At 38.9% G+C, this 27,178-nt stretch overlaps 1 protein-coding gene across 2 annotated transcripts in view; it reads right to left on the reverse strand.

The window, feature by feature from the left end:
• Positions 1 to 3,990: 3,990 nt before the first annotated feature.
• The window catches only part of GLRA3 (glycine receptor alpha 3), an 84,434-nt gene continuing 61,246 nt past the window's right edge, over positions 3,991 to 27,178 (reverse strand). Inside the window, exons 6-10 of one of the 2 annotated variants that reach the window (XM_054203906.1) lie at positions 25,682 to 25,819; positions 15,506 to 15,720; positions 13,750 to 13,896; positions 7,945 to 8,064; positions 3,991 to 4,260 (exon numbers count right to left, since the gene is read on the reverse strand). In XM_054203906.1, coding sequence (XP_054059881.1) covers positions 3,991 to 4,260; positions 7,945 to 8,064; positions 13,750 to 13,896; positions 15,506 to 15,720; positions 25,682 to 25,819 — 890 coding nt within the window. Of the gene's footprint in view, positions 4,261 to 7,944; positions 8,065 to 13,743; positions 13,897 to 15,505; positions 15,721 to 25,681; positions 25,820 to 27,178 lie in introns of both variants that reach the window. The other variant, XM_054203907.1, reaches the window with a different exon arrangement.

Raw genomic sequence — 27,178 nt, forward strand, 5'->3', positions numbered from 1 at the left:
AAGAGAAGGATTCAGACTAGATATAAGGAAGAAATTTTTTACAATGATTATGGTGAGACACTGGTCCAGGTTGCCCAGAGAAGTGGTCGATGCCCCATCCCTGGGAACATTCCAGGTCAGGTTGGACAGAGCTCTGAGCAACCTGGTCTAGTTGGACATGTCCCTGCTTATGGCATGGGGGTTGGATTAGATGGACTTTAAAAGTCCCTTCCCACCCAAACCATTCTATGATTCTATGACCTGTACCCTGCAGAGCCCAGGTGCAGTGATAGCAAGGTGAGGTAGCTGTCTACTCAGCCTAATGAATGGGCTCTTTTCTAGATGTAGGAGAAGCCCCGCTAGGTATCACGTGCCTCAACCATTATTTCCTTGATGATTATTTTTCTTCCCCTCCACTGCCTCTTTCCCAGGACTGTAGCATAAACACTGCAGTCTGATAAATACTGCAGAGTACCTTTCGAGTCTTACGTCTTCTTAATGTTACTCCCTGCCACTTCGTTATACAATGACAAAAGGACCGTCTCCCATGCTAACCTCAGCTGACGCCAGTAGCTGTTGGTTCCAGCTTTGCCGAGAGGGCTGGCGTGCCAGCTGGCATTGCTGGGCTTTTCCCCTGCTCAGTGGCGAGAGCAGGCATTTGTGCCTTGAAGTTTCTTATCATCTCAACTGACATTTCTCTCTTTCTTTACCACGGGACTTTACGCTAAGCCGTTTAGAAATAACCAAAATGAAATTTAAATTTTAAGTTCTGCTTTCTTTCTTGAAAAACACACTATTTAGCTGACTGCAGAGGCTTCTGTCACCTTGGCAAATGTTATGGTTCTGGTAAAAAAACCCCAAAACGATCATTTCAGGAGAGACCTTTGTTGCATTATATCAAATAGAAGCTCTTACCTGAGGGCAGCAGAAAGACATGCCAAACGTTATGTGCATTTGAAAATATCCTCATGGAACCATTTTTTGCTTTTCCTCTCTGTTTGAAATACTTTTGGTATTAATGGATTGCTAAATCAAAAAAGTGTTCTGGCAACACTGTAGAGTTTTCATAATGATGCTTTAAACATATTTAATTCTTTTTATTTTCAGTGCGCCCTGTTATAAGACTGAGCCTTATATGTAATTTTCCAGTATAGAGGTAGGCTAACGGCCTCCGAAAGAGAAATAGAACTACACAGAGGAGGGGATCTACTTGCCACTGGCCAGGTCTGAGACCCTCTTCTTCTCTCGCACCATAGCGCATGGCTGAAGGGACGCATCCTGAGAGGTAACACTCAGCATTAGGTCCAGTCATTAAAACTACAGATCTTATTTATTTTAAATAGAACACGTAGGTAACAATCCATTAGGGAGGTCACAAAAGAATTATAATGTAGATTTATGCTTTTTATTTTATAGATGTTGTAATTATTCCTTAGATTAGCATACTCTAGTCAAAGAGAAATACGGCACAAGGGTTCTTGCCCCTGACTGAGGTAACAGGTTCATATATGAACGAAGGATCGTGTCCTTCTTGCTTAGCAATTTACACTCCGTCTGACTCCCTGCTGCCTTTGCCAGTGCTGTAATCTGATCTCTCTTTTATCACCTCCAAGATTTCCTGTCTGATTTCTCTATTTGAGAGCATAGACCTTTTCTGCCCTAAAGAGCGAAGAAAGAAATTAGGACTAAGTTTGTTTAGCTCTGCTTTACTCAAATTTGTTAATGTTTTCAAAGCAAAGTAGCACTTCATGTGCGAGAGCAACAGACTATTGAATGACCGTGGAAGACACAATGAGAACCAAGTGCTCAAGTCTCATAAACTAGAATAACTAGGAGTTACTCTGATCTGGCCAGCATTTTTTAATGCACTTACCCTGACAATGAGGAATGCTTTACTGAATGTGAGTCAGCTATTTCAGAAGGAAAGAAGAGGGATGAGCCTGAAAGATAATGGATCTTGAATATGTCCTTAAATAAAATGCTGTTGACTTGACTGATAGCAGAATCAAGTTTATATCCCTCTTAAATAAAATGCTGTTGACTTGACTGATAGCAGAAGCAAGTTTATATCCCTCTTCATACGACAGCTAATTCTAACTTTGGGAGAGATGACTATAACCCAGCTGAAATGTCAGCCATTAGTTCGTGGTACCCCCTCACACAGATGAGCACCTTCCTAAGTGAACAGGATTTTTTTGGAACCTGCACATAAAGAAATCAACAACAAACAAGACACAACCTCAGCAAACAATAATTGTTTAAAGTGAATTGAATTAATTTCCGTTCATAAATGAAGGAAAAAATAGAAAAAAATACTACTGTTTTAAAATAAAGGAGGATCATACCACTTCTTTCTGACACAGCTGACCAAAATATGAGCACTACTATTTTAGAATCTGTCTAACGAATCCTTGAAGGAAAACAACAACAAACCCAACCAAGGCCAAGGTTGCTATGTTATAATCCTCGGAGCAGAGTTACATCGCTTCGGTTACTTCATATGCACCGTGCCTTTGGCAGGGCACCAGATGTTTGCCTCCAGCTGTATTTTGCTTTTGTATACACATTCTGAGCAACAACAAACCAAAAAATTTAAAACGTGTTCAAAATAAAAATATTTTGCAATGAGAAACAGCCTCAGCTACTGGACTCAAAGTACCCAGTAATTCTAAATGTCAGATTTCCATATCTTAGCATGTTTTTGGTTTTCAGTAGACAAGATTGGCTAAAGTAAACACTCTTGCCTACAAGACCTGCCTTAAATATGATCTATTCTGTTATAATTCAAAGAAGAAACTAATATGAGCTATTTAATCCTAAAGAGGGAAAATAAGAGTTTTGATAATTGTTCTCCAATTAATTAATGTGAAGTATAATAAATGTAAAAGACCATCCAGATCCTTTTTCATGTTTTACAAGAGTTCCATGTTTTTTCCAAAGTTGTGAAGTGCTTCTTTACCAGTATCTAAGTCATATCAATATACTTCAAAGAATGAGACAGAAAACTTGACATATTCACAAATTAAACTTCCTGTATTTATGTAACTTGTCGGAGATAAGTGTGCATAAACACAGCTCTACTTGTCCTCCAAATGTTTCAGGGAAGCAGCTGACTATTTGCTTTTAATTTTGGTCCAAGATCTCTTTGCATTGAATCGAAATGAAGCATTGCAAAATTTTGATGTAATTTATCTATCTCAAAAGCTGTACGCGTTTTATCAATTGAGGAAAAAAAAAACCCTTCAAAAATAGAAAAAGGATTAAAAAATACTGTAAGTTTCGATTATCAAAGTGTAGGTAATTAAAAGAAAAAAAATCCTTTGCAAGAATAAATACTTTGCAAATTTTAATATATTTCCCATGTGATACGGAGACTATTAGGCTGTAGATACCTTGTGCTGTCTGGGATTATGTCAACACACACCTTCCAGGGGAGTGGTAATGTGAAGTACACTGAATAAATCATATAACTTAAACGTGTCAAATGTGCTCATTGCAAAGCCACAGGTACTGTCCCTAAGACAAGAAAAAGTCCATAAAACTGTAATCTCAAATCAGTAAATTGTCATTATCTTGTAAAATGGAAATAAAGGTTACAAATACTAATCTATTCTGTTATACTGCGGGATTTGAGTAGGGTATTCTGGATCCATTTTTTTTTTAATTAAAAATACACCAGAATTAAAAAAATTGAAGGAACATCAAAGATTACTGTACAATTATACCACTATGTAACAGTATGTATAAATACTTGGCAGTAAAGCTTCAGCAGAGGGTGATTTACAATGAAAAAGTTAATATTTAGTTTGACACGGAACGTTTGCAATAGCAGATGTGTCTTCTCTGTGTGTCGTTCTTCCATTCCAATGCAACCGGGCATTGCAGGCCATGCAGGATCGTTGCGGTTTTTGTCCCCCCTCAATGCCTTTAACTCTCCCGGTCACTCCTCGGGTGCGCGTTTCTAACAGAAAGCCTCCCGTTGAACTGTGTGTACCGCGCGCCTTGATCTCCTTATTGGTGAATGTCCTCATGCCTGATGATTTTGTAAATTACCCAATAAAAAATATTGAAGATCAGAAAGGCTAGCGGGAAACAAGCTCTGGATATTGTGTCTATCTTCTTGGCCCGATCGATGAATACCTTTCTCATCTCTTCAGGGCTTTTTGGTGCAGCTTGAGCAGGATTGTTTGGCCCCTTTTGTGTCACTCCATCTTTTGCTTGCAGACACGGGCTCACTCCGTATGCTGTAAAACTAAACTGACTGTCCCTCATGTCATCGTCCTGTTGAAAAAAAAGAAAGAAAATAACAGGAAAGAAAAAAAGCAGAAGTTTGTTTTATTTACAGAAATGTTACCAGCTGCCAAATAGCAAGTATTTCACCGTTACCTCAGCGACTTCTTGAATCCACAGTTTATCTGAACTGGTTGAAATTTCAACCCTATCAGCATCTGTCAAAAATATTGCAGCAGCTTTAACAAGCACAGAATTTTCCTATTTGTTTATAGGCTCTGTGATTTATTTAGAGAGACGAGAAAGCTTGTTAAACTAGTGGTAGTCAGGCACACAACTTCTGATTTGGTTTGGTTTTCCGAATTTACAGTAAATATCTGCAGCCTTCAACCGGGCAAACTTGCCCCTGCTCTTTTAGATAACAGCCGTTAACTCTGTACGTCGCTTAAGAAAATGGGATCCTGGCCTGGAGAGGTACTCATCATCCAAGCACTAATGATCTTCATGTTAATTATACTAGTGACAATTCTGCCTATTTGGTCATTATATATTTATTTCATCTTATCTGTATGCCTTATTTCTTCTGTTCCCTGTGAATGCATCGGATAAAGAGATGAGCATAGTTTAAAATACAGTGGATGAAAGCTAAAGACCAGGTTTTTCTTCTGACCCATTCTTCTCTCATTTCAGGGGAAAACTGGCAAAGACGTTCTGAATTCAGGGAGCCATGAGGGAAAGTGGTTTTTAATCACATGGCACAGAAACGAAAGTAGGTGGTCTGAAGATATATATGTTTTTATAACGTGCATTTCAAGAATGTGGCTTCTGTCCAGAGACACATTTTGTACTTCTTTTTGCCTGGTTATAGGCATTCTCAAGTCATAAAGGAGGTGCAAATGCAGGCAAATAAATGAGACCTAGACTGTGAAGCCAGGGCCAAATTTCATTCTGAAATGTATTCCAGCATATTCCTTCACTACGTTGGCTACTCAAGGATAGTCATGTGATTTTGATGGCATTCACATTTTTTTAATTACTGATTTTATATTCAGGATTTCCTGTTTTTCATGTCTAATTTAGCCTAGTTGCTTTAGGATTCTAGACTTTTATGACAAAAGTATTATGTATATATATTACAAAGTATTATGACAAGGTATTACGCATATGTTATTTCTTAAATAAGTATTTTGGAAAATAATTTCCATAAGTATTAAAAAAGAATTGTGCAGCAGTCCATTTCCTTTTTGTAAGAGAATTTTTGATATTTTGAAGTTCTTCCTAGCTTAAATTAAAAAGGTAAAAACATTCATTTACCAAATCAAATCAAATAATAAGTGTTTCACTTCAGTAATTCTGAAGCTTTTTGTTTTATATAAGCCTCTTACTTTGTACAAATGTAATTTCTCGATGAACACAGTTTAAACCCAAATTTCTAAATTTTGAAAATGACTGTGGTGTTCCGAAAATCTGAAAAATGTTTTGGAATGGAGAATTAATTCTAAACATATTTAAAGTTTCGATTAAATAGTACTTGCTAGAAGAGCTGTTGTTACTTACTTTGTTTACAAAAATTCCAATGATTTTTATTACCAATATCAGTTACCTACTAAAGAAGTTATCTACTAAAGAAAGCAGATCAACTACTAAGTTTGAAGTGAGCTGGTTGGCAACCAGCATGAGCAGGCAGCAGAGCTGGAGTTACCACCCAACCGCAATACTTTTTCAATTATGTAAATTGATTAAACTTATAGACAATAGAGTTCACTGAAACTACCGTGCTTCAAATCTGTATAAGAATTCCCCTATAAAAACAAAAAAAAAAAAAAAAGAAAAATTAACATGAAAGAAAAGGAGGAAAAAATCACTGACTGCAATATGGAAATGAACAACAGAAATACAGAATGATAGGATCAATATTTGATGACGTGATAAAACAAAGATCTGATTACTACAATTGTCCTCCTCTCCTGTCAGAAAAGACTGGGAAATAGCATCTTCATAGTAGTTGTATTCCAGGGAGTTGTAGTGCTGTATTCCCATTAGCGGAAGTTACAAATACACGGACTGTGAGAATTTACACTAAACTTGCCATTTCAACACCTTCATACGTACAATTCAGGGTTTAAATCTTTTCATGCTTCTCCAGAAATTAATGCTTATGATTGTATAGGTTAAAAAGATAATAAAATAATTCCTCTGAGTAGCAGCTTTCAGCTGGGAATGTTTTCAGGATGAGGCACTATAGACTAAGACTTCACTGTCCCTGTTCTATGCTTACCCGAACTGAACGATCCCCGAGAATGGGTTTAAAGGACAGGTCTCTGAGTACTTATTTCTTTGCTTGGAAAGTCGTTTGAAGGTCCTTCTAGGAGTCTAGCAGTTCTGCCCAGACTCTGGTGGATGGTGTCTCCTTGGGGGCAGGTGGGATGGTTGGAGCCTTCCAAGTCCAACCACCATGCCGGGCTATGGACGTGCGGGAAAGAGCACCACCCGGAGCACTGTAACATGCCAGGTACCACCACAGGGCTTTTTCAGGGATACCAGCTGGAATGTCCAAAATGTGGCTCTGCAAGTTTTCCAGCAAGTTCATAGTGCAGAAAAATCATTAATTTGGCCTCGGGTTCATACCTGAAGGTGGTTGTGCACAGCACGAAATATGCAGGAACTCTGATTATTGATAGTAACTTTTGAGTGCTTTTTCGAAGGCCTTTTTATAAAATGTCAGTGACACCCCATTTGTTTTTATGGACTGACTTGGCCACAGTCCCTCTTCTTGACTGGAAATATTTCTCATAATGCACATGTCTGAATTCACAGCTGTTGAAATCATCTAATGGAAGTGCCCAGTGAATCTTCCTGAAAAAGTCCTGCATTTTGGTTGAATTTGTTTTTTAAAATGAAGTAATAAAGATTTTTTTGGGTCTTTTGTGTATTTCTTTAGTGCATCATCACTAAAGAAAAGAAAATGAACAATTTCTTATTGATAAATTTGAAAATTATTCCGCATACAGCTACACAGAAATACTTTATCATCTATATTAAAATTACTGTAATTAAAGAACGGAGATAAATTTAGACAATAAATTATATTTAGATAGTTAGAATTCTTTGGATGCCTAAAGGAAATAATTTCAATTAGTTTATTTTTGTATCAGTGTTGTTCTACAAAACACTTAGCTATAAAGTGTTAGAAAGCTGTCAGTTCCTGTGGCCCCGTGACTACCCTTTTTTCTGTCTGTATATTTAATAATATATTTCTCTTGAGGAGTCATGTGCACAAGGGCTGAAAATATCTCCGTAGCTTTTTGCCTGTAGATTGTGGTACTTCAAGACGTATTTGAAGCTGTGGCTTTGGTTATTTGATCACTGTATTTTTTTACTGTTCATTTTTCAGAAGAAAAGTGTTATTGAATTTTTTTGCACTACAAACAGTTTGATTTTAAAAGCTGGTCTGGTAAGAACTGCTTGCTCCTTGAACTGATGACAGTATTCCTTTGAAGCTGCAGCAGGTAAAATTTTAATGCTATGTTTTAATCCAGATTTAAACCAATCAAAACGGATTACGAAATTAACAAGACAGGTACCTTTATCAACATTTCACGTCATCACATACGGGTAGCAATGGAGGTATATGGAGTTCACATGGGAAGACATTATTTCAGACAAAAGGACAGGGCCTCCGTTAATGGTTGGATATCACATTATGACAAATGGGACATCTTCTTCATAGTTTACCCTTAAATTTGTACTGTAGATTTGAGGCAAAGTCCCGTCTATAGGTCCTGTACATCTCAAGCCATTGCTATGCTGCAATGATTCACTGATTTCATTTCCATCAAGAACTCCCTCAAAATACTTTCATCAAAACGGATGGGTTGACCAAAAAGAAAACAAAAGAAAAGAGGTGTGATTACCATTAAAGACAGTCTAGTTTGCATGTCTATTTTCCTCACTAAAGATACGGTGATCTTTAGATTTTTGAAAATAGAATTAAAAGATTGACTGTTCCTGAAAACTTAATATATTAAAAGCTAACCTAAAATCGAAGTTATTCAGTATATGCACACAGTTGATGTTTTTCCCAGCACAGTGTAAATGTAACTAAGAAAAAGCACTGATCACAGGTATGTTTCAGTACTCCCCTAGGACTTCTAATTCTGCTGGGTTTGTCCTTTGGTCTTTCAAGACAGAAAAGAGAGTAACTACAAGTGAATAATTAGTATTCATTCATTCTGAAGGAACATCTCCTTCATGTACATAAAGTAATATTTGTGAAATAGTTGTGTTCATTGGTCAGATTTCTTTCTCTGACAGAGACAAAGCACCGTGGATCATATACTGACCACCAATTGAAGTCTCAAATTGGGAACCAAAATTCCTCTGTTCTCTGTTCTCAGGATTCATTATGCCAATTGTGTAATCATAAACAAATGAGACCCTTTTTCAAAAATATCCTATACCTACTGTGATGCCTATTGGGAAACAGCATGAGTAGGTTGCATATTGTGTTGCAATAACGGGTTTTATATTTATAAACGTATTTCTAACACAATCCCAGACACTTTAAAATTGTTAATTCTGTGCAGATTGGATTGAACCTCTGAAAAGAAATTTGCTTTTTGGTTATTTGGAATCACTGAGTGAGGCCCATAGTTACAACCATAAAAACGGTAGCCAGAGGGTGCAGTTATACCTAAGAATCACCTTTGATGCTGCTGGTGCTGTTGTCTGGGAAGGGAGGCTGTGAGTGGACTAGATGGTGTAAGAAAGAGGCAGTGACTGTAGGTGGAAAAAGCATAAGGAAAATGGCAAGGATAGATAAATTTTGGATGCCAAAATGTCTTAATAGAGCTCTGTACCTAGTTACATTTTGTATAACCGTATAATTTTCCATAAATCTCAGCAGCTCTTTATTTGCTACACTTGTTTACTGGAGGGGCTTTATCTGAGTTCAGTCATATGCTTTTTAAGAGAGAGATTTCAGTTCTCCTACGCTTTTAATCAGCACTGAGAAGGAGTAACCCACAGTTTTGATTAAATTTACAAAAGACTCCAACCTGAAAAAAACTGCAAATTTCTTTGAGGATATGTTTAGATTTAAAATTGAATTCTATGATTTGGGCAAAGAGTCTGAAAAATACAGTAGGAGAGTTGGTAGGCACGAATACAAGGTACTACATTTAGACAGGAATGATCAACTTCACAAACAGAAGGTGAAAAGGGAATGGCTCTGTGGCACCTCTGGAAAAAGACTTGGGAGTTATGGAAGGTCCCAATCTTGATATGGGTCAATCCCATGCTGTTGTTAAAAAGGCAAATGGCAAACGGGTTTGGATAAACCCAGAGAAGCTGTGGCTGCCCCATCCCTGGAGAGGTTCAAGGCCAGGTTGGACGGGGCTTGGAGCAACCTGGGCTGGTGGGAGGTGTCCCTGCCCAGGGCAGGGGGTGGCACTGGGTGGACTTTAAGGTCCCTTCCCACCCAAACCATTCTGTGATTCTATGATAAACAGGTGTATAACGCATGATATGATCCTTCGGCTGCTCTCAGCTGTTACTGGCTAAGCTTCATGTTGCAAACACAGTTTTGAGGAATTAGGTGGACTTACGAGGAGAATTTCCAGGGAAGGAAAATGAGAATAAGCAAAAAAAAAAAAAAGAAAGACTGTACCAACTGTGAATATTTAGAGAGAAGATGACTGAATGGAAATGTGCAAATGGCTACATAAAGGAATGAAGCAGTCTGTTCTCTTTGGCCTTTCTAGGCAAGCCATGAGAGGCCAACAAAGGCATGACTATCTAAACCATTGGACTGGATCGCAGGGGAGCTTGTAGATTTTTTGTGACTGGGATGAATTAGGTATAACTGATTGTGACTTAGGTCAGGAAAATGGATTTTCTGACCTCCCAAGGGTATTCCAGCACTGAAATTCAATTGTATGACTGTTGCTAAGGTTACTTGGTAAAAGTAAATATTTCTTGCAACAAGCATGTATTTTTAATTACAAGGAAAACAGACTTTGGAAATTCTTCAGCTTCCTGATTGCAATTAGATATTATTCATACATGTTCTCTTCTGTCTACATATACCTGAAATGAAACTTTTCGAAAACCATCTATTTTTGGACTTATGCAACACAGTCAAATTACTAGGAATTTTACCGTTGCAGATAAAATGCCGGTGCCACAAAATTCTGTATTCATTAGTTGGAATTCACCTGGTAGAAAAACCTAATCCTAGTAAAACATCGTAAGATGGTAAGCATACAGGGTAAAAAAGTCTAATAAGTTCTCCTAAACGCTCTGTCTCTCTAATCCATTTGGACGTAAATACTGAATAGAATAGCAGTTTTCACTTTGAAAAGAAAGAGGATTTAAAGTTCAAGGAAGGCCCTGAAGTTTATTTTAAATGCAGCCTTTTAACCTAACTTCTTTTCACGTCTTTTGACATTGTGATCAAATTAACATTTCTTTATATGTGGTAGATTTAAACGCTAATACAATCTAATTCCTGAGAGCCAGTGGCTCTTTGACCCAGTCCAAAGGGATAAAAAAGAGATACAGAACTTTATAATCATGGGCTATTGTAACTGACTTTGAAAGGGAAAAAAAGAGGAAGGAAACACAAGTTAATTTGACTTATGACCCCAGGGCCTGCATTTCATGTTGGAAATTGTGGTGAATAAATAATAACATTTGTGGTAAGGAAGGCTAGTTATTAACTGCTTTCTTTGCTCCATAAGACATCATTAATTGTTAGTATACCGGAGGGTTTAGAAAGTGATCCAAATTTTTTGAAGAGATAAAATCTCCACGTTGTAACATTTCAAGTTCTAGTATGCTTGTTGGGCAAGGAATAATTTAATAAAACACTGAGAAAAAGAGAAGCAATTAGCTGAGCTGTCTCTAGGGCTTGAGAAGGTGGATTCTTCAAGGTTAACTCTGGGCAGGAGCTCTAGATCTACTTAGAATTGGAGTCAGTCAAGAACTGTTCAGTGAAATTAATATTTTCAGCCAAATTTCTATTTGTCAAAAACATAAACTTGTATGGGAACAAAGCAGTTTTTGGTAAATTTAGGCTGAGAAACCTGTCTCATGGTGAAACACGCAGACACAGGCAGGAGGGAAAGGCCATATACCCATGAATACAGTTAACACCCTCCCCGGGTATGTTATGAAGAAAAGCTTTAAAATGCATGTCTTCATCCTTCAGAATCTAAGGAGTACTTGATGCTTTACTATAGACCCAGCAGCCTTGAATCCTCTGATTTTATGAAAACCCAGCAGAAAACCTACCTGAAGCTAGAAGACTGTCTAATGAAGCGCAAATTTAGAAGTGTAAAATTAGAATAAGGACTTTTAAGGTGAATTCAAAAATATCAATGTCAAACACTGGCCCAGCAAAACAGTTAAGTCAATGAGACTGTTCATTGTGAAGTGGTCTTCTCTGTAAGTGGTCCCTGCTCATGGCAGGGGGTTGGACGTGGTGCCCTTTAAAGGTCCCTTTCAACCCAAACCATTCTATGACTGTATGATTCTTTTAGAAGTGCTTCGTATATTGTGGATCCTTCCTCACGTACCTCTAAGCTGAAATTTTATTGGTTGTGATTGCTGAAGAAGTGTCTTTGGTGAGCTTGAAGTTTTGCTAAGAGGGGGCTGGAAAGAGATTTGGTTTGATTCTTTGGAGGGAAGGTGATATTACCTGCCAGTTTCTAACCTATGATTATAATAATTGACGTGGATTTAAGGATGTGAAAAGACATCACTAAAGTTGAATATGGTAAATTTGCCTGAGATCCAGAAGACACCATAATACTCGGTGAAAAAAGGAATGCGCTGAAAGGATCGTCATATAATTCATCACTCAGCACAGCTGTTTGTATTTGATACATGACACATTTGTTGTGTTTCACCTGCCCCCTATGCGGCAATCCATCCTGGCCCATTCCCCCCATTCCAAACCTTTAAGCAGCTTTCAGAGAGCTGCCGTATTTCAAAACCAATCCCCTGACACAAAAATGCTGCTTTCCTCCCATGTGTCTCAGAAAGCATTTTTTCTGCTACTGTCAGTGAAAAGAAAAAAGCATGTTTTTCACAGGGAGGAAAGTTGAAATCAGGTGCACACAGACTGACCTATCCTGAACTATCAAGTTACACCAGGGGAGGTTTAGATTAGATATTAGGAAAAATGTTTACACAGAAAGGGCTGTCAAGCATTGGAAGAGGCTGCCCAGGGCAGTGGTGGAGTCGCCATCCCTGGAGGGATTTCACAGCCGGGCAGACGTGGTGCTGAGGGACGCGGGATAGTGGGGGTATGGGCAGTGTTGGGTTCATGGTTGGACTGGATGATCTGAAGCGTCCCTTCCAACCTGGGCAATTCTACGATTCTGTGATCCTCCAGTCTACAGCGCACGGGTTTCTCTCTGCACCAAAAGAAGCCTCAGACTCGACACAGAGGAACACCAAATGTATGAAAATATCATTTTCGGTTGAGTGTCCAGCCTGCCTTTTGCCATGGAGTCTTGCTGGCAGAGATTGCTCAGGTAGGCTTTGCAGCACTACAGATTTTCAGTATCTTCTAAGTAAAAGGGAAACAACCTGTAAAAGGTCTTCTCCTCATGATGTAAGCAGGAAATTGGGGTCAGTCTTCAGGAACGAAGGATGGCTGAACTGAGTCTTGTAACTATGGTCAGACGTTCATCCCCAGTAATATTCTAGAGAGTGACTGAAAGCCAGTGGAAAGGCTCTGCCTGGCATCAGTGGCGGGCACTCATTTAATGAGCAGGTTGGAGAAATATTTACTCTTTGAAAAATCAAAAGTAAGAGTTACATATTGTTGTAAGAAATTTTGCTTATTTCTTGATTTAACTGCGGACTTCCGAATTGAAAGCTGTAGCCTCAGCTGTTTGACTATGCGTATTGGTAGGGACTTGTTTTTCTGTAGCCTAGATAACTTCAGCTATAAAATAAATATTAATAACCATTGCTGTATTAAAGTTTCTTACTAATTGTATGAACAATTTACACTAAATTAATGACAGAAGGAAAAAAACCAAACCACTTCACAGCCTTTTAAAACTAAATGTTTGTTCTTCCACCAATAATCTTAATTGGAAAAGTATTTTTTGTATTAAAAATATTTACATTAAACACAGCTGTTAAAGGCTTTGAACTGAATACTGGAATGAAATTAAGAAATATTATTTGTTGAGTCTCAATGCAGCACAAACTGCTGCGAGTACCAGCAACATCCATCCACTGAAGTATAATCTGACTCTCCTAACAGAGTGAAATTCGTGCTTGTGCAGATGGCTCCCACATGGCCCGTGCCTCATTTAAATCCCTCTTAATCCCTCTTTCGAGAATTCAAGTTGGATTTATGCAGCGCATAGTCCTTGTAGTGACCCTCTGCCTGTAGTGAATTTCATTCTGTGCTGCCATTTTATTTCTATTTAAGCTGCGGTATGTTTACCAAATTAACCCTACATCCCGGCATAAATCAACCTCAGGCTCTTTCAAAGTTGTGAATACTATTACTTTTACCTTGCTCTTCTTCCTCTTGCGGCGGAATCGCAGCAGTTCTTTATGCTGCCTTGACACAAAGTTTACAGCTGCGTACTCCAAGAGCGCAGAAAATACAAAGAGCAGACACACAGCCATCCAGATGTCAATCGCTTTGACATACGACACCTATGGAGCGAACAGAACAAAAGACTGAATACTTTCAAACCACAGATGTGAACTTTAGTATTTCACGTCAGGAGGAAGTTCATTGATGTCTCCACATCCCAACGCCACTTTTGTCAAACAAAACTTATCATGAAGGCTAGATAATAAGAGGGAAAACAATTCAATCTATAAACGTTAAATATTATTTTTAAAAATGTAGTCTTTCAGAAAATGTGTTTACTCTTTACGTCATGAACATTTCCTCATGATATACTGTGTATTTTATCTCAAAACAAATAATCCTCGAGAAGCACATGCTCTTCCTCCACTTTTCCCACTGGGATCTGTGAGTGGTACTAAGGAATCAGTGGAGAGGTTATACTGGGACCAGTGGGATTTCCTGTGTTATAATGGATCTGATTTAAAGTTCCTGGAATAGAAATCAGGTAGAGGAAGGGAGATAGATGGAGAACTCTGGTATGTTCATTCTCTGCTAATATAGGCATGGGAAGTCAAGGATATAGGTTCAGATTAGTCCTGCAATTTTGACACCGTGGAAGTACTGAAAATCAACCACAGAGCAGATGAGCTCCCGCGATCCTTTATTGCCCAGCTCAGCTGCGGGACATAACCTGAACTAGGGAAGCAGTGCCTGTTCCCTCTCTGGGCTTTGTCATACAAGCCAGCACAGCTCGCTTCAGGCCTCAAAAATGTGGCACACCCCATCTGTAGCTCTCCTTGGTAACCTCGTACATTCTCGCTTTTCTGAGTCTCTATAGCATTCCATTTTCTCGTCTGCTGATGTTACAATTGGATGCATTCAGATCCATATATTTGAGGCGCAAAGCGCACTCACCTCTGTTACGGCTATCTGTTTTACTCAGGAAAAAAATAATTAGCCAACTTAAAAATACCATGTAAAACTAATACAGAAGTGGACTTTGTGTATTTTTATTGTATATATTTAATTTCTTTTAACTGCAATGGCACATGAAGATAGTCAAGGAATAAACCTTAAAATGGAAAGAAAATCTTTAAAGCAATGAAAAGTCAGAAAACTTAAATAATTAATCCTAGAAATACGCTTCATATGCTTTAAGCTATTTACATTGTGTAGTGAAGCATTATTTATACAATTGTTTGGAGCTATTTAGCTTCACTTTTTTTTCATTTTAATGTAAACGTGTTTGTAACTAGTGAGTTAATTCCTCATGTAGGCAGGTTTTGGGAAAGGAGCATCACTGAAAACAGTTTGGATTTGATGACCTTTAGAAACTCAGCTATGTCTGCTAGAGTGTCATCAGATACTGGGATCTAGAAGAGAATGAGCTAGTTGATTACTAAGCAGCATTTATGTAGTACTGAATAACATTGTTTTCATCACTAGCTGAGCATTATGGAAATTAGTAGATATGTGGTTGACTAAATAGTCGAGATGGGAGAGAAATAGAATATATTTGATTGGTAACTTAAAAAAGCCCCAAATATTTCAAAGTTATTCGTCTCCTTTAGAAGATGCTTAAATTCTCGTAATTAAAGCACATAGTATAAGGTTGACTGAAGGTGTTTTCTGTCACATAGCATTATGACTTTGTACTAACGCAGCACAAACAAAGGAAATCCTGCCTACCTTTGGAAGAGACGCTCGTGAACCTGAGCTCTGGGTTGTCATCGTCAGTACCGTCGTTATGCCTAAAGCCACTCTGGCTGGAGCTGCATCCATATTGATCCAAAACGACACCCAGGAGAGAATGACGATCAAGAGACTCGGTATGTACATCTGGATGAGATAGTAACCCATCTGCCTCTCAAGGTGAAATCGGACTTCAATACATGTGAACTTTCCTTTTGATAACAAAGAAGAAATATTTGATAGAAATAGAATGTTCTTTACTGTCAACGTCTAGTGCACCCTCTAAAGAATTTACACTCTACCAAATGTATTTGTTATCTAATGAAAAATGAGAGTTTTGATTTCTCTTTAATGATTTTTAATATGTACAGTCCCGGTTATAACAGGAATATCTACTGGAAAGAAAGTGGATAGAAAAACTGAAAACTTAAGAATTCGATAAACTCTGGACCGCTTCTTTCTTTCTAAAAACAAAGAGATGACCAAAACACAAATCGTTACGACATAGCAAAGTTCCTCTGTGCAATCGCACTTGTTATCCTACTTATTGCTTGGAAATACTGCAGTATGCAAAGAAAAGGCTTGCTCTCCCACTGTGTACAATCTCCTTTATCTTTTGGTTCAATTTTAAGCTTAAATTTATTTTTTTTAATCCAACGAATTAGGGAAAAATATAGTAAGATCAGTGTGGGTTATCAAGAGGAGATTCTGCTAAATTTCTCCCTTTATCCCCATTCAAACTGTTCCAACTCAGAAGTGCAATGACCAACATTCAAACAGAAATTGAGGACTTGAAATTAGTCAACTTCAGGAAGCTGATTAACTGGCCTAATTTTTCCAGATACTGATCAAGCAACTTCCACTAATTTAACCAAATCAGCAAAAAAATCTATTGTTTGCTCATAGAAATGCCATAAAACCTTTTTTTTTCTCTTATCCTGATTGTTGTTTTTTTTTTTTTCACCCTGTAAACTGTAGATTATTTCACAGATCTTGCCCTGGTCTCATTAGATTTTCTAATTCTGCTCAATGCTTATGTTAGTCACATATGAATGGTGCTGAAGGCAATGCTCTTACTATAAATAGTGGCTACGTGAAACAGTTTCTCACAGCAAGAAATGTACAGATTTCTTCCTTATTTGAATTAAAGCATTCCTAATTCTAAATTTAACATGGAAAGTTACGTAGTTATTTATTTCTTAAGTGGTATGAAATTTTTTGGTTATATTTTCCAGTAGGTTTTGATAGATATTTTGCTAATCCATTTTTATTTGCTAAAACGCCATTTTATAGCAAATTGTTCCACATTAATAGTGCTTTAATATTTATCATATTAACAAAATTTATATGATGGATTTATTTATGAGATTATCATATACTAATTTAATATATTGTGTGTTATGCTGTGACAATAGAGCTAGCCATACAAAAATGAGTTTCAGATAAAGTCAAACAGTAATGTTTTTATTCTAGGCATTTTCAGTGTTTGGAAATATCTTCTGAACTTCATTATTTTCATAATAGTTCTCTTAGCAGTCCATTAGTTCTTTCTATGATGACATAGTAAATGCGATTGCATAAAATTTTTATTCTGTTGAGGACTAAAAAAAGCATATTTAGGAAGATGGTAGTTATGATGTTCAATTTTAAAATGACATGATATATCTCAGGAGTTTTATGTCTGCTGGCTCAGTTATTAGTTCCATTCCTAATTGCCAGTGTTTCCTGAATCCTATCTCCACTCCTGAAATCTGTGTCCCAAATCCTGGCTCAACCATCTGCTGCCCCAGCTTCAAAACTCATTTCTGCTTCAATCAAGGAATTAAGTCCGGATTTAACAAAAGTGAATGGGAATTTTGGTGTTTCCTTCAGAAAAGGCCAGAATTTTCTCCTACATTTCTCTTCCAGGGTCTTCAAGAGGATATCTATATTCTTTTTGTTAGTAGTTCAGTGCACCCCACGTAACTAGGAGTTCTGGTCTGATTGGCCTTTGTCAGAATCATATTCTTACTTCAAGCTGGTCATTACCCTGAAAATTGCTTTTTTTGTGACATTTGTTGTGTTAATTCAGCAGCCGTGGGCAGCAGTGGCCTCTTTCTCTCACACATCGCAGTAAATCACGATGGTAGGGAGCGACAGAAATGCATCAACCAAACCCAGGTCTCTTGCAAAGCCATTTTATTTGGCATCACATCAGCCAGAATTACAGCTCAACATGCAACATTTTCTTCTTACAGGGTCCTATATTCTTCTTTCAAAACAAATTCGCAAGAACTAAGGAGTACCAAAATGGGTAATATATGTGTAACAGGAGTGTTGATAAACATTGGCTATTGCCTGTATGTTGTTTTTTTCTCCAGAGAAAGGTGGGATAAGACATCCAAGACTCTTTCCTGAGTACTCATGTGGGCTTGAATTATTACAGAGATCCCAGCCCAAAAATACTGTGGTCCTAAACAAGGAGCAGTAAACAATATATTAGCTCTGATGTGGATTATTTTTATATTGTTGCAAGGTTGCCAGGCTTGTCTGAGCTAAGGAGAGAGAGAGGAATAGCTCTGGACAAGAGAACTCTAACAAAACGAAAGGGATTCTGAATGGAAGGAGCACAAACAGAACATATTGTAACCACAGAAAAGGCGAGAAAAGGGATGGGATTATGAAGAGGCCAGAACCAGGACTGAGTGGTGTGTTGGAGGAATTATACTGAATGATTTCTGTGCTCGGCTTTTGTATTTTTGTAAACATCATTGGCCAAGGTAAAAAAACAAACAAAGAAACAAACAAAAAAAGTCAAAAAACCCACAACCAACCAAGAAAAAAAGAAAGTGAAGTGTGTCTCAAAGTGGCAAAATATCTTTGCTTAACGCCACAGAAAGTGGGAATGAGACTCCTGCCTTCATCTTAGGCCCAGTGGGTTCATGGACATGCCGGTCATATATCCATTGCTTCCCAGTGAAGACCACTGTGTTCCTCATCTGCTCTGTTCCAGTGTAGCACTGAAATATTGATCGAATACGTGGCAAGTCTGCAGGGAGAATGGTGGCTACCTGGGCAGTCACTGCTCTCTGTTACTGCCCTGCTGACTCTTGGCTTCCTCACCAGTGGAAGGCAGCAGCTGGAGGTCATCCTCAACACTGGCCCGAGTGTGGAAGGGTTGATGTCAGCTTTTGCCCCTCCTGGCTGAGATCAGAACCACCTGCACAAACTTGGCTAATGAGGCAGAATGGAAAACAAAACATTTATACTAGCAGGTGGGAGTCTCAGCTTGGAGGCCGCCAGCACTGGTGGTGTGGTTGTTTCCCAATCATCATCTTGAAGCCATTATCCAGCTCTCAGACCCCTTTCTCTTCCTCTATTCCACTTCAAATCGCAAGGCAGGTTAGCTGTGGATTAATCTATTTGACTGAATGCTTGAATGGATCAGAAGAGACGTACCCATGAAGTCATCTCAGCTGGGGAAGCACAGAGACAAACAGCCAAGAGCATTTCTCTAATAATTCATTCACAGCGCGTGAAAGGTAAGCTCTCGTTCACTCTGATGCACACTGTAAGTGCCACGGAGAGGTGCCAGGAGGAGGATACGAAACCTTTGTGGTGTTGTGGTTTTGCTGAGGCTGAGTAAAAAATTAAGGCATGATACTAGTTTCAGCCCAGAGCTAAATATAGACATGCACCCAATCCATAGAGTGGATGACTTTCGTGATGCAAAAGAAAGAGCAGCTGTTGAGGATATCCTACAATATCAGCGTTTTTTTTTCTTGAAACAGCGATGATGTTCTTTGTGCTTGTAAGTCTAACCTAGCCGGGGACTCAAGTGGGATAAGGGCACCGAAAGTGCTGCCTTGCTGAGTGCTGTACTTATGCTTTGGAAGTGAAGGTACTGGTATATATGCATGTGGTGGTGCATTTTTCTCTCTTACGTGAGTTCTTTGGTAACAATATCAGATCTGCTGGGTTGTCCCAGTTTCTATACAATATCCACACTGAAACCAATATTACAGGGAAAAAAAAATGTATATTCCAGTCAGTCGATATGATTTTTTTTCCCCCTAAAAAGTATAAGTGGCTTTTCTTGCGAGTCAATGTCTAGGTCACATATTCTTTTTTTGGTTGTTGCGACTGTGGCCAAGTGTGAGTAACACCATCCCTGGAAGGGTTCAAGGCCAGGTTGGATGGGGCTTGGAGCAACCTGGGCTGGTGGGAGGTATCCCTGCCCAGGGCAGGGGGTGGGCTTTAAGGTCCCTTCCAACCCAAACCAGTCTGTGATTCTATAATTTTCTACCTTAGCACACCTTCCCACCTCCAGGACCATGGCAGATGCTGTTCAAGCAGTGGGTTACGCAGCAGCAGCGTGTGCATGGGATTAGAAGGCAGTGCCAGGACTGGGGATGTACAAAGGAAATCAAGATTAAGTAGTAGCTTTCAGGCCATAAGGGGTCCTTTTTTCAGTTTCATCTACCTCACACTGCTCCAGAGGAAGTAGTTGGTAGAACTTAAATTTATTTATCCCTTTTTAGCAACCTTTAAGATATCCCTTGGAGGAAGCTTTTCTTACTGTACCCTTACAAAGTCGTGTTCATGTTTGCCATGAAGGCTGAGTAGCTGTTTCTGAAGTTTTCATAATGGAGAATCACCTTAGGAAATTGAACCAAGGAAATAGTGTGCCTGAGAAAGAATTAATAAATATAAGCGTAATAATAATAATTATTATTAATTCACAATAAAATTAAAAATTAATAACATAATAAAATATACAAAGAATAAGTATAAACAAACAAACAAAAAGTAACTAAGCATGCAGAGATTCAACCGTTAATCCATGCAGAATGTAGAGACATCTGCTGAAGGCGTTGGTTCTTGATACTGCTTTAGATACTGGTAACTCATAGTCTGGCCTTATAAGAAAAGCCATTGGTAATGCTACTGTCTGATCTACTCTGAAATATTTTATGGATGTAGAGAGGACTTTGGACTAAAGATTATAGAGCTTAATGAAATTACATTAAACTATTTACAAATTAGTAAATTGTTAGTAAACTATTTACTTGTAAGGTAAGAATTTTATACTTGCTGAGTAGAGTACGGATCGAAGCTTAGGAAAATTGAACCAAACTAAGTTAAACAAACATGAATAAATCTTCATGGAGCTCTGCAGAGTATGCGTCTTAGATCTGGAAAGAGGATATTTTGTATTCTGATTCCAACACGTCTGTCATAATGGGTGTAGAGTACACAGCTCTGTTTTCACCAGCGACCGGTGACCAGCAAACAGGCAGCCCAGGGGCTAGAATGTTGCTAGCTATGGAGCTTTGCTAACAGCCCTGGGGCAATCGAGCTGTGATGATGGTCCTCTCCTCTAGCACTGCGTTTTCCCTTTGTAAAACTACTTGAGCCACATGTTTAAGCACTGAGAGACAGCAGGAAAGCAGAAAGGGAGAGTGAGACCACTTCAATGGCTAGGATATGCTCAGCCCAAATGGCTGACTTCAGTTTAGATCCCTTAATGCAATACAGAGCTTCTCCCATTTGTCTGTCTTCTGGAAATCCCTTTCTTAAGCAGCTCAACTCCTCCACTCCCCATAAAGATCCTAAGCGCTCAAGCTCAATGTGAGCTTGAAAATTGCATTAGGGTATTTATTCCTAGGTGCTCTTCTGAACCTCTGCAGTCTTTACCTTAGTTAGACTTGTAAAAATCACCGTTCCCCATTTCACGTGGAAAAGATAACATACCGCAAAAGCTAGCTGAGACGCTTTATAGCAAGAAAAGTAAAGACAGTTCTCTCTTCTAAAAGCAAAAGTTAAAGAATCTTTTGAGACAAAACAATAAGTGGACTCAAGAAGCAGATTTTGTATGGATTGATGCAATGTGGCTATTGTGCACTTTGACTTTCACTGTTTTCTAATGATTAATACCTCGGATTCCCAGGTTCTCACTGAATAGTTGCTGTTGTAATGCTTTGAATATTCTTGTCTACTCTCTGTACCGTTGTATGAAGGAAAAAAGGACCAATATTTGATCAAAACAAATGTCTATCGCAGGACAGCATACAATGAGGATAGTTTGTGAGAGGTGGTTAGATTGCTGCAACCTAATATGTTCTAACTGGGGGCCAGCAGAGGCTCCCCTTTGCTGTTATTTCCCAGTCCTTCCTTAGGGCTGGTTCTGGCACTCGCCTCGTCCCGCGTTGGGACACATCGGTGCGCTGGGCAGCAGAAAGCCAGTCCTTTATCTGTGGGTGTCTTAGAGCCCCAGGCAGAAGGAGTTTTGATCAGTCTTGTCCTGAAACCAAATCATTCACCGTGTATTTAAGGCTTTTGTTAAGTGCCCTGCATATGTGAGCCTTACTGTTTTGGGTTATCTAGTGCACAGGATGGAATCACCCTGGCAAAAGCTGGTATTGTCTTTAGTGAGAGGGGAGGTAGTGGCTCCAGGTGTCCTCAGATAAACTGGAGTAATGAAAAAAAGCCACAAAATTGCAAATGGAAAGCTTTTTATTTTTAAAGTTATTAACGTTTAAAGAAATTTTCTGAGGACAATTTTATGTTCTAAAAGAAATAACTCTTTGGTTGAAAACATAGTCTCAGAACGCAATAAAACTGTATTGCTGTAAGAGGGATGACACAGACCACCAGCATTTTCTTTCTGCCTTCTGTTACGTGTTTTCTTTACACTCTGTGTCTGTGAAAATGAGACCACAATTAACCTCTCTTGGTGGAAAAGTTCAGCGTGTTACGTATCACGCTGCAATCATAATGGCAGGTAATTTTCACAGAGAGCATGAAGGAGAATGAAATATATATACTGACTTCTCCATGAGTCCGTTTTTCTTTCTCTCCTGTTTATGAGTCATTACCAGAATCACCACGAGGCGAGCAGTCTAGCTGGGTTTATATTGTTCAGGAAAAAGACTCCCTTTTTATTCCTCCTGGAATGTTACGCAGTCCTTTGAGAGACTCTCTGCTTTACTTATTACTGAAATACAGTTAAATAGTTTCTGTCCTTTGGCCTTCCCATGATAAAACTTCTTAAATAAACAAAACACCCTAAATTATGTGTGTGTGCAAAGCTGGTTATTTCAAGAGATCATCTATAAAATTGATTATATGTAAGTAAAGTTAGCTGAAATTATCTTCATACCTCTCTAAGAAGGAGATGGGGTAATAAAAAAGCACTTGGTAAGTGCAGTATCCAGACACTTCTTGCAATTTGCACTGAAATAAATTGGGATTTGAGTATATTTCGGTTGTGATGTGAAAACCTAGTCACGTGCTGCACTGTGATAGCAAGGTCAGTGAGGGGAGAAGTAGAAACTAAGGAGAATCTGATAAGCAACATAAATAGCAAGGACATCTAGATGTAATGTCTCTACTTACAGGACAGCTGATGAATTTTTATTCAATGGATCTTTAAGGTAGAATGTTTAAATTTTGATAAGTGCAGGAGTGACAATCGAGTTCTCCTCTCCTGCAGAGAAAAATGCCCTGTTGGAGTCAGGCAGTGATGTTTTCTGTGTCTAAGGGTGGTCAAGTCCTCAGCTGGTCGCAGGCTCTGTTTTTCAAAGTGGTCCTTTTTTGGTGAAGGAATGAGAAGCTTCAGAGACTTCACACCCGTAGAATACCCGCTGGATAGAAAGTACAGTCTTCCTTTTCTGAGAAGTGGTCTATGAAAAAACCCTGGAAAACCCTGAAAAAACTTTAAAATCACTGCTGTAGAGTAGTTTAGGTGCTTGTGAAAACAAGTAGCGGTTTGAGTTCTTGTTGGCAGAGTAAGGCATCAAAGTTACGTCTCCTTTAATCACTATCACGCTGGCAATAAAATGACCCAGTAGAAGGCATTAAGTCAGTTGAAGGTAGGACCAAGAAGGGGTTCAATCTACAGGTTGTTAAGCAACTTGTTTGACCTCAGGGAGGAGTTAAAGGGATCATGAGAAAAGGTTGTGTATGGGATGGATGTGTTAGGAGGTCGAATGGGGAATGTGGAGTTAAGGAAGTGGGCTGTTCGTCGAGATCACAGATTTACTGTATTAAGGATACAGAGTTATCAGAAATGGTCCCATATAGAACCTGGTAGAGAGTGTACCAACCATAGCTCCACTGTTTCCAGGACCTCTACATGCAATACTTAGAGCCAAAACCCATCAATAAGACACTTCTGAGCAGTATCGTTCAAGGGCAGGTTATCCATGGTGCAGGAGTAAAGCCAGAATTCAGAGTATTTCTGTTTGTGCCCGTTAGGCTGTGCTATTATGTATAAATTCATGCTATCATATATTGGGCTTTTTGCAGCTGTGATTGAAATTACCCGTGCTTGAAACCAAAATCGAGTGTTGCGTAAAAGCCCAGGGGAGTGACGATGTGGCAGAGGAAGTGAATGAGGATGCTGTAAAGCGAGACTGTCCTCGTAATGTGACTGGTTCTCATGTTGTGATTTTTCTGGTCCTTATGAGCCTACTTCACTTCCCAAATTTGTCACTGCGGATATGCCAGTGGACGCGAAAACACGAAAATGATCAGAGATGTTGTTGCGTCGTTTCAGAACACAAGACTTGATGAGCCATTATGCCGTGCTGCTGCTGAAACTGTTATGTCTCTATATTTAGAAGCAATTTGTTTTTCAAGCCGTGGTTGCAGAGATCCATTTTCAATTGGGCATGAAACACCGATGAGACACGCACTGATGAGTTTCCACATACTGTCCTGAAGCTTCATGTTAATTTTTTTCCCAGGAGGACTTTTGGGTTATTTTTTCTGTTTTATGGGATGTTTCAGAAAAGCGTTCCATCTTGTGTTGCAACTAAATTTAAATTGAAAACTCTTCTTTGGTGACTTATTGCATACCAGCTACAGTTGCTTAGCATTCTTTTAAGGATCCTTTTAAACTAATCTGTCATAGGCCAGAGAAACAGGCTTTATTTCCGGTTTTGCAAAATGATTTTTTGTTTCTTGTGGAGTATCCTAAAGGGTATCTGTCTACGGTATCTCATTGCAGGAGCCTTAAGAAGGTGCATTGCTGGTCACATATCCGAGTGACATAATGGAGGAAAAGAAACTCTTAGTTGTTGTCTTTTAATATAATGTTTAGGATTTTTTAGCCTACACATGGTAGTTAATAATACATGGTTGTAACAAAGGAATTAAAGGAAATCCCACCCTCCTAGAAACCAAAACAACCCCCCCTAATTTGATTAAGTTAACTTCATGCTGAAGACTTGAATAAAAAAAATAAACACTCTGGAGAAAATACTGTTATCTTGAAGAGGAGGCTGTGACAATAAATGTAGGCCTGCATGAGTCAGACTATCGTTTCTTTCTGCTTTGCCCTGCTAAAGTTCTTCCAGATTTGTACCTCTAATTTTGGAAGTCAGTGCAGGCCGCCCTGCTGCAGCCTCAGGTGAGGATGTGCCTATGGTGGGTGCCGGCATCCAGGCTTCTGAGCTTTCTGTTTTAGTGGATAGGCTTGACTTTTGTGGACAAAACAAATGTCCCAATTCCTTTTTTAATTAGATGCATGAACTTCAACCATCTTTTCAGGCCTGTGGGCTGCAGTCATGTTTTAGAGCACCCATGTGGACATTTTTCTCATTTGTATTTTCCTTCCCTGGAAATTCTCAAGTCCATCTAATTCCTCAAAACAGTGTTTGCAACATGAAGCCTAGCCAGCAGCAGTTGAGAACAGCCAAAGGCTCACATCATGCAAGTTATACACCTGTTTATCACAGAATGGTTTGGGTGGGAAGGGACCTTAAAGCCCCCCCCAGTGGCACCCCCTGCCCTGGGCAGGGACACCTCCCACCAGCCCAGGTTGCTCCAAGCCCCGTCCAACCTGGCCTTGAACCCCTCCAGGGATGGGGCAGCCACAGCTTCTCTGGGCAACCTGGGCCAGGGGCTCACCGCCCTCACAGCCAAGAATTTCTGCCTCAGATCTCAACTAAATCTGCCCTTTTTCAGTGTAAAACCCTTCCCCCTCGTCCCATGGCTCCCCTCCCTGCTCCAGAGTCCCTCCCCAGCTTTCCTGTAGGCCCCCTGCGCATTATCCTGCACAACGCACCTCTACTTTTTAATCTTCTTGTGAGTTCAGTGAGAATATTTAAAAAAATTCCAAACAATTCTCCGAAATAACAATGAATGTTAAATGTCTTTCCGGTTTTAATCACTAATATGCTTTACTACCTGTATTGTAGTGCTTGGTGCAGTAGCATAAATCCTTTTCTTCTTTCAACAGAAACTGTGGCAGAGTGAGACCTTCTGCTACTTGAACTGCTCCCTTTTCTTGCCATTCAAAAATGAGATCATTCATTGTGTATCCAACTGAAAAAGAAAAAAAACACATATGCAAATAAACTCTAAGTCAGCTGCGAACTTTGAAAAGCAGGGGCATACCAAATAGCGAATGTCATGAAAAGGAGATAAGACAGGGGGTCTGCTTGTACCTGTTAATCACAGACTGTTATCTGCCCTTCGATACCACACTGAACTGGAAAAAAAGCCAGTCTTATGCACCCTTTGTGACATCTTAGTAGTCAAGTAGTCTATTAACGGAATTAACAAAAGTATCAAAATGAGCTAAACATCCAACTCTGTGGGGGCTTGGAAACATCTGCCCCTCCCCAGCCCATGAAGGATAAAATAGGCCCTTCACGCTCAGATCTCTTCCTCCTTTTATTGGAGGTGAAATGGTGGATTGTCAAAGCTATGTTTATGGATTTACGTCAATTTGAATTGTTAGGTGCAAACTCTCCAAAGAAAACGAGGGATGAATATTTCTACAGGAGTGAGGTATTAGTTGAATTGAAAAAATACTTTTTTCTGAAACTGGTAGAGAACAAGAGAAAGCAATTGGTTGCAGTCTTCTCATATTAACTGACTGAGATGGATTATGAGATTAAAAGGCATTCAGTTTTAATATTCAGATTCATGCATTTACCCGTACCTCATGCATGTGTGTATAAGATTAAATAAAACAGCAAAAGGAGTAGTAGAAGTACTGGTCAAGGGCCCTTTTCCCTTCTGTTTTCCTCTCTCAGGTGAATATTTGCACGGGAGATCATTGTGGAAAATAGCTCTAATTCCTCTGAATGTGTGATATATAAACTTTCCAGTATATCCCTGAGATTTTATTCTATTTTTTTTCTGAATATATTTTCTCGGGTTATGACAACTGAAAAAAAAAAAAAAAAAATCAACACTCCAAACCAAGCTTCCTGTTCTCATTCAGGTTTCATTAAGGCTTTCTCAGCATTTAGTATATTTGGACAAAGTGAGATTTTAAGATTGAAATCTAAAACTAGATAGCTTCTGTCATTGTAGTAGTTTGAACGACAAGGGTACAATTGAGCCACATAAAATAGCTTGAACCAGAAGGCAAAGGGTTTAATTTTTACATCTGAATTACACAGCTTTCATTCACCTATTTTACTTCTTTGCAATATTTCCTTTCTGCTTTAATCCCGTGCTAATCAGCTGTTGAGGATACCTACTGATAACTGGAAATATCTTTTAATGTTTCAGTAACAAATTGCTGTTCAAAATATATTGTTCGGAACTTTCTAAGAGTATCTGCCTGCCCGCAAATAGTGAAATGTTGAGTTCCAGCGAAGGAAATAACCTCTTTGGGGTGTGGGCATAAATCTTTCCCCTGTTATATTCAGTGACTTCATTACTCTTTGA

This window comes from Rissa tridactyla, chromosome 5 (assembly GCF_028500815.1).
Source record: "Rissa tridactyla isolate bRisTri1 chromosome 5, bRisTri1.patW.cur.20221130, whole genome shotgun sequence".
NCBI classification, from domain to species: Eukaryota; Metazoa; Chordata; class Aves; order Charadriiformes; family Laridae; genus Rissa; species Rissa tridactyla.